The 8045-nt window shown below is 48.3% G+C and overlaps 1 protein-coding gene across 3 annotated transcripts in view; it reads left to right on the forward strand.

Moving 5' to 3' along the window:
* Positions 1-8045, forward strand: part of AGAP1 (ArfGAP with GTPase domain, ankyrin repeat and PH domain 1) — a 664804-nt gene that overhangs the window by 391854 nt on the left and 264905 nt on the right. For all 3 annotated transcript variants that reach the window (XM_006866772.1, XM_006866771.1, XM_006866773.1), the window contains exon 10: positions 1033-1137. In XM_006866772.1, coding sequence (XP_006866834.1) covers positions 1033-1137 — 105 coding nt within the window. The remainder of the gene's footprint in view (positions 1-1032; positions 1138-8045) is intronic.

Genomic DNA, 8045 nt, shown 5'->3' on the forward strand with positions numbered 1-8045 from the left:
CAGAAAGCCTCATCTTTCTCCCATGGAACAGCTGGTAGTTTCAAACTGCTGACCTTGCGGTTTGCAGCCCAATTCGTAACCACTACGCTACCAGAGCTCCTTCGTTAACCATGAATGACAGGAAATTGCGCACAATTCGTGCCACTGTGGGATAATGTACTGGACCACGAGGTTGGTTTGAACTACAGAGTTGGCAGTTCAAACTCACCAGCTGCTAGTCAAAAACCCTATACAGGGTCGTTATGAGTCTGAACTGACTTGAAAGCACTTAACAAAAACCCTGAAGTTTGCAGATGGAACTAGTTGTAAGACACTAAAACTCAAGTTGTTTCTGTTGTTAAGTGCCGTCCAGTTGGTTCTGGCTCATAGCAATCCTGTAGGGTTTCTGAGGAGCAGCTGGTGGATTTGAACCACCAACCTTACTTTTAGAAAGATAAATTTAGGTGTCTTTCTTTAAAACATCATACCTACAGGTGTTCTGAGATGTGCTTATAACTTAGTTATAGGAAACGTTCCGATGCGGCACATCATAGCGTTTTGTATTGTATTTGTTGGAGTAATGGCGCATTTTTTAGCATTTCCCAGTATCACAAGTTAAATTCTACACATACACACACAAGAGAAGAAAAAGATATGTTAGTTTGAAAATAAAATGTAACTTCCTTTTTAGGGTGGAAAAGATCAGCAGAGGGTTTTAAAATTTCAAAAGTATGCCAATGCAGAATGTGAGGAAAGGAGGAGGAATGGAAAAGTTACAGGGAGGCCAGGGGACCAGTGATGTTGTACTGAGAGGAAGTCACAGGGATGCTGTGGGACCAGTGATGCTCTGCTGATGGCCTTGCAGTCGTCAGGATGAGATGAATTCCATGAGATGATGAAAGTTAAACTGATGATCTGCTCTGTAAATCTTTCCTCGGTTCACAATAAAAAGCTGCAAATAGACAAAACTTACCTGTGATCCTAATCTTTAGCTTTTTTTTTTCTTTTTTATTAACAGTTCACACTTCATAATTGTCTCCTTTTCCCTTGTAGGGCATGCTGCTGAAGCGAAGTGGCAAGTCGCTAAACAAAGAGTGGAAGAAGAAATACGTCACACTGTGCGACAATGGAGTGCTGACCTACCACCCTAGTTTACATGTGAGTACAGCCCCCTCGGAGCAATTAGCAAGTGCAGACTGGGCACCAACACTGGGGGCAGAGGGGGGCCTAACAGCAACCCTGCCTCTTATCTCTGTTTGAAGTTGAAGCCTCACTCCCCCCACACCGTGTGTGTATGTGTGTGTGTGTGTGCGCGTGCGCGCGCCTGTGTGTTGAAACCTTCTAAGATACATAACCAAGCTCTTCACTCCCCCCACACCGCGCGCGCGCACGTGTGTGTGAGTGTGTGTGTGTGTCTCATTCCCCCACCACCCCCAATGGCCCAGCAGTACAAGCCAGAGGTAAAGGACCATTGCTGATTACCCTGTCCAGACAGGAGTGCGTAGTAAACAAGAAAGGAGAAAGGAGCAAGTTTATTTGGGAATCTAGAATCAAACACACTTCCACGTGAACCCAAGATGCAGCCCTGAGCAGCCAAGACACAAAACAGGAAATGGAAGTTCAATTCAGCACTCACGCTTTTGCCAGTTTATAAGGCAAGAGTAACAGCGCTGTTTAAATAAAATCCAGTAGAATGGCAGTTGCTAGGAGATGGATTCAGAACCAGAATAAGTATCATTCGCCGGGGAGAGACACACAGATGATTCTCAGAGCCAGCCTTGATGAGGGTCTGAAGACACCGGGTTCTTTTAAGATCCACAGCAACACATTTCCTGAGTCTTACTGTAGACAGACCATCTCTGTCTCGATTTAGAGAAATCTAAAGTTGGGCTGCTAACCAAGAGGTTGGCGGTTCAAACCCACCAGCTACTCCTTGGGAGAAAGATGAGGCTATCTTTGTTCATAATGACTTGCTGTCTCCCAAACCCTCGGGAGCAGTTCTGATCTGCCCTGCAGGCATGCTGTGAGTTGGAATTGACTCCATGGCAGCATTTGTTAAATTTTTGTAGATGATACGGTATTAGCCATTCATTCTTTTGTATCACTGTTTTAACGTAGTTTTAGAACATTTAAAATACTTTTTTAAATTGCACAGGTTGTGCGTGTTCGTTGACCTGTTGTCTCTTCTTCCTGGATAGTAGAAGGTGCCTTCCTCCCTGCTCACTGTCTGCTTTATCTTTTATGAAAGGAGACAGAGGTCACACCCCAAGAGGACTCCCCTTACAGGTCACACCCCAGAGAACTCCCTTACAGGCTGTGGCCCCTGGAGTAAGGGTGTTGCATCACTCCTCAGTCTCCTTATACCAGCTGGCGGGTCACTTTACTGCAGGGTGAGTCCATCGTTCCAGGACTGCCAAGGAGAGTCACTGCCCAGCCTCACTGACAACGTAATTTTGGGGGGACATAATTCAATCGCGACAACCACTTCTCAGGAGCTTGCAGACCATGCGTATGTGCCGTGCCACACCGTCAGCCACGTTTCTGTTCTGGATCGTTCCTTTTGGGGTCGACATTGAGAAACGGGCTGAGGGAGTTCTGTTCTGACAAAAGGGTTTCTTTCCCTGGGAAGTTGGATGAGATTGAAAGCATCACCTGGTACCGTACCATCCCATTGATGTGAAATGTTGGAAGTAGGCAAGTGCATTGAGACTGAACTGTTCTGTGAATTACCAGGGGTGGGCTAGGAGCTACTAACTGAACGGTCAGCCATTGTAGCCCACCAACAGCTCAGCCAGCCTCAGAAACCCTATTGTGGCCCGGAGGCAGGTCTGTTCTGTCCTACAGGGTCACTGTGAGTCAGAACTGACTTGGTGACAACAAGTCAACGTGTGGCAGCAGGAGGTGAGGACAAAGGAGGAGTCCTTGCTACTATGGGTCATTAACGTCTATTCCAGGGGTTCTGGTGTGACGCTGTGGGTTAATGCGCTGGACTACAAAGTCGGTTTGAACTGCAAGGTCAGCAGTTCAAGCTCACCAGCCACTCCTCGGAAACCCTATTCAGTGTCGCTATGGGTTGGAAACGACCTGACGGCACTTAACAACACCACCACCAGGTAGTGGAAACCTTTGGGAACACATAAGGCTGATGGCGTAGCACTGTAGGATCAGCACTGGTCTGTGGTTCAAATCCACCAGCTCCTCCTGAAAACCCTATACAGGGTCACTTTGGAACCAATTTGATGGCACTTAACAAGGTTGGTGGTTGAACGCAGAATGATAAACCCCTGGGTGACACACAGTTAAACACTTGACTACTAACCAAAAGCTCAAAGGTTCGAACACACCCAGAAGTCCAGTGATTTCCTCTAAAAAGTCCTAGCCTTAAAACCCCTATGGAGCAGTTCCCCTCTGTAGACTTGGGACTGCCGGAAATTGGAATGAATTCAGCGGCCGCTAACAACAGCCTTGAACACTTCCACAAAGCAAAGATGATAGCAGTAAGTCAGTATGCGTCTTGAAAATTAAGCAGCCACCTAAGACCCCTTGAAGAGTGAGTACCTTGGCCAACAGCCAACAGCCAGAGCAAATGTCCAGTGTCACTAAAGTGTACCGAGGAAGGTTCTGGAAGGGTACAGTTCGCTTTCATGTCTCTTTGTTGTGAAGTGCTGTCAAGTTGGTTCTGACTCATAGTAACCCTGTGGACGGTGTCCAAGGAGCTGCTGATGCATTTGAACTGCCGACTTTGTGGTACGAAAGCCAGTGCTGACCCCCCAGCACCACACCAGGAGTGCTTATCTCCTTACCACAATTAAAAACAACTCTTAGCAAACGGAAGCTGATGTTTGAGGTTCTGAGGAAGAAAGCCACACTCCCACGAGAGAAACTGCTGGGTGATGTGGTTACTGGGTCCCATCGAGTCAGCCACCCCGCGTTGTCATGGAGAGCAGCCCCTTAGAATCTCTGCGGCCACCGCCTTGACGGAAGTGATGGTCAGGTCTGCTGCAGAACCACTAAGTGGGGCCACGGCCAGTTCAGTTTTCCTAAGAGCTGTGAATACATGCAGTAAAACATGTATTTAATACAGTGAAAGTGACAAGTTAAGAATGCACAACTAAAATTAAAAAGTCACTGTGGTTTCATGGACACTCCAAGGATGGGTGACCAGCTGGCTTGGTCTGCCCAGGACTGACTGACTGACTGAAGGAGTTTTAGGGTTGTGGGACTCAACAATGCAAAAACCCACTAAACCCTTGGCCATCGAGTTGGGTTCAACTCCCAGCAACCCTAGAACTGGCTTCCAACCTTCTAAATCTTTGTGAAAGCTTGCCTCATCTTTCTCCTTCTGAGTGACTGATGGGTTCAAACTGCCAACCTTTTGGTGACCAGCCAAGTTCTTTAACCACTGCTCCACCAGGGCCCCTAAGTCCCTACTTAAGCCCGGTGAAGGCTGAGTGAATGAGATACAGGTGTGTCATGCTGCGGCTCTGTGGTCAGGGTTTTTCTTCGTGTGAGAAATTCTAAGAGCAAGACCTTGAAAAGCCCTCCTTGCAGAACTTTCCGGAGAGGGAGGTCTGAGCCCCTCAGAGTGTGGTGGGACTCCGGTGGCCCGCGATCCGATCTGAGAGCTGGAGACTGTCTTCCTGTGAGTTTCAGTGGGAGCCGCAGGGAGCACCGTGATCGAAAACGCAGAGGATAATGAGAAAGCACAATGACCAGGAGCTGTTACACTTGACTGCCGTCACCTATTCATCTTCAGCTGTCCAGAGCTCAGCTGAGGGCTCAGCTGAGAGATGTGGGAGGGGGTCCCTCAGCGGGCCACCTGGTCATGCCAGAGACTCTCCCGTGCCCTTGTCCTGGACCCCTGACTCTGAGCTCGGGCCAGGTTCTCTTCTGGGTTTGCTGGGAAGGTTTGTTCATTGGGACGGGCAGGCTTCTCTTCCCAACGTGGCTGATGTTATCAGCATGTTTTTGTTACCCATTCTGCATGGTGCCCAAGTCGTAAAGCCTTCCTCCCTGACCTGCGAAACTGGACTTTTTCCTTCTTCAAGAAAGTAAGTTGTTCACTGCCACTGAGTCCGCGCCGAGTCAAGGTGGCGGCATACTCGAGCAGACCTGGTTTTATTGTGTGTCAGTTTGTCACGCTACGCGGGCATGGCGGTTTTTGTCTAGTGAAGATGTTTGGCAACCCCATATCGGGCAGGTCTGCTGGCGCCGTTTTCCCAATGCCGTGTGCTCACGTCATGTCTCCGTGTCCCATTGTGGTCACTCCCACCACGTTGCAGACATTTTCCCTGCTATTGCACACTTCGGTGTCAGCATTGCTCTCCTGTGCCCTGGAAGGAAGCGCTGGACTCTAAGGTGAGGACCGTGGCCTCCAGATTAGAGGAGGGTTCATTTGCAGCCTGGGACATACAGATGGCACACCCTCACGTATGAAATTGAGGGGACTTTTCAAGCTCTTATGGATGAGTACCAGAGAGTACAGGTGTTGGGATTCTGGTTAAGTGCCCACTAGTCTTTTCTGACTCACAGCAACCCTGGACAGGGTTTCCGAGGAGCAGTTGTCAGGTCTGAGCCATTGGCCTTTACGTTACCAGTCTAGTGGTTCTCCTTACACCAGGATCCCAATATAAGAGAACAAAAATGCCCACAACGAGACCAGTAAACAACAGCATGATAAATGGTGAAAAGATTGAAGTTGTCGCGGATTTCATCCACTTGGATCCACAATCAACGTGCTGGAAAGCTGCAGTTAAGAATATCAAAGGCCATATTGTGTTGGGCATATCTGCTGTAAAAGACCTCTTTGAAGTATCAAAGAGCTGAGATGCCAATTTGAGGACTAAGATGCACCTGACCCAAGTATGCAGTGACACTGGACAGTACGTAGGCAGACTGGAGGACAGCGATGGTGGTGGTAAAGATGTTTGGAGACCGTCCGCATGAAGGAACACACTCTTCTTCCCCACGAGGGGCCAACGCAGCTAACAGAGAGGCTTTGTGCAGAAGGAGATCATGAATTTACAGTTGCTGCTAGTTCTGACAAGTGGTCTCTGGACCTCTGGAACCTTCCGTGCAACAGAATGAAACACTGCCCTGCCCTGCATGGAACACTAGGTTTGAGCCACTGGGTTTTCGAGTCGATTCTGACTCTCAGCGATTCTGTAGAGGATTCCTGAGGCTGTGACTGCCCACCTTTCTCCTGCGGACTTGGTGGTAGTGGGTTTGGTTTTGTTGCGGTTTGGGTTTGAAACTATCAAACTGGTGCCTGATGTTACTGCGTGCTATCAAGTTAGTTCTGACTCATAACGACCCTGTGTGAGGTTTCTGAGGCTGTCAATCTTGACATGAACAGTAAGCATAATCTTTTTCCTGAGGAGTGGCTGGTGGATTTGAACTGCTGACCTTGTGATTAGCAGCCCACTACTTAACCCACTATGCCACCACGGCTCCTGAATCAACTCCTGCTCGAAACAAATTCTCTTGTCGCTATCATCTTCACTTGCTGTACTTTGGTGGTGGTGGTGGTGTTACATGCTGTAGCGTCTGTTCCAACTCATAGTCCCTGCCTTGGGTTTCTAAGCAGCGGCTGGTGGGTTTGAACTGCCAACCTTGCAATTAGCAGGCCAGTGCTGAGCCTACAGTGCCACACCAGGATTCTTCTTAAGTTTATCATGGACATACCGACCAGTGGTACAAAAAATAAATACAAGCCACTCGTGGCATTCAGTTCTGACTCCTGGCGGCCCTGTGAGATGCAGTTGGACTGACCCCCAGGGTCCCCATGGCAGTTCAGCTTCACAGAAACTGCCGCACCCTTCCGTCGCCCACGAAGCAGCTGGTGGGTTCAAGTGGCTGACATGTTGGTTAGTAATTGAGCACTTTAAGAATACATACCTGTGTCCACATAAAAGTTCTGGTATGGCTCTGCAGAATAAGCATAGGACTGCTAACTGTAGGGTCAGTGGTTCAAACCCACCAGGCACTCCTTGGAATCTCTAGCCAGGGTCACTGCAAGTCGGAAGCAACTTGAAGACACTTAACAACACACACACACACACACACACACACAGAAGTTCATTTCCCTTTGTTTTCTATAGAGTGGAATACACACGGATTGATAGGATCGCTTATCGCTTCCAGAACTTCATTACTTCCATCCATCGTAAATCTCCCCTTCATTTTCTGGGTGCTTTCAGCTCTTCTATGACGTGCAGAAGGAAAGAGCACTGGATTGGGAGTCTGGGGTGCTGGTTAAAGATCTAAGCCGCTACTTGGTTGGGTGATGATGCATGGAGGGATTGTAACCATGGCAATGAAACGTTATACAACAGGATGAATGTAAAACTAATGTTCTCGCATGTAAACTATCGCATAATTTCACAATAAAACATTAAAAAAAAGATCAAAGCCACTAGATCTCCCCGCTGGTGTCTGCCTCCCAGATTGCCAGCCCCATAGTCCTTTGCATCTTTAAAGAGTAAATCCTGGTTCCTGAGGCATTGTGTGAAATCTCTAAGCTCCTCTCAGGGCCGAACATTCTGTGGTTACTTGACTGACTTCCTTCATCCATAGTCTTATGCTCCATCTTCTTCGGAGACCTACGTATGTGCTCAGATCAGCCTGGGAGGTTTCGAAAGCCCGTCATTTCCACAGAGAATGCTCAATTACAGCCACTGTCAATTCATCTCATCGAGGGTCTTCCTCTTTCTCACTGACCCTCTACTTCACCAAGCATGGTGTCCTTCTCCAAGGACTGGTCCCTCCGGCTGATGTGTCCCGAGTACGTGAGACAAAGCCTCGCTGTCCTTCTAAGGAATGTCCCAGCTATGCTTGTTCCATGACAGGTTTATTGGTTCTCCTGGTTGATGATGTTAGGTGCTGTTGAGTGGTCTCTGACTTACAGTCAAACACGGCCCGGTTCTGTGCCATCCGTATCACTAGGGGGTCTTCCTCTTTTTTCATTGACCCTCTGCTTTATCAAGCACGGTGCTTCTCCAGGGACTGGTCCTTGCTGAGAACAGTATGTTGTTGTTAAGTGCCGTCGAGTCGGTTCCGACCCATAG

Source organism: Chrysochloris asiatica, unplaced genomic scaffold (genome assembly GCF_000296735.1).
Source record: "Chrysochloris asiatica unplaced genomic scaffold, ChrAsi1.0 scaffold00096, whole genome shotgun sequence".
Lineage (NCBI taxonomy): Eukaryota > Metazoa > Chordata > Mammalia > Afrosoricida > Chrysochloridae > Chrysochloris > Chrysochloris asiatica.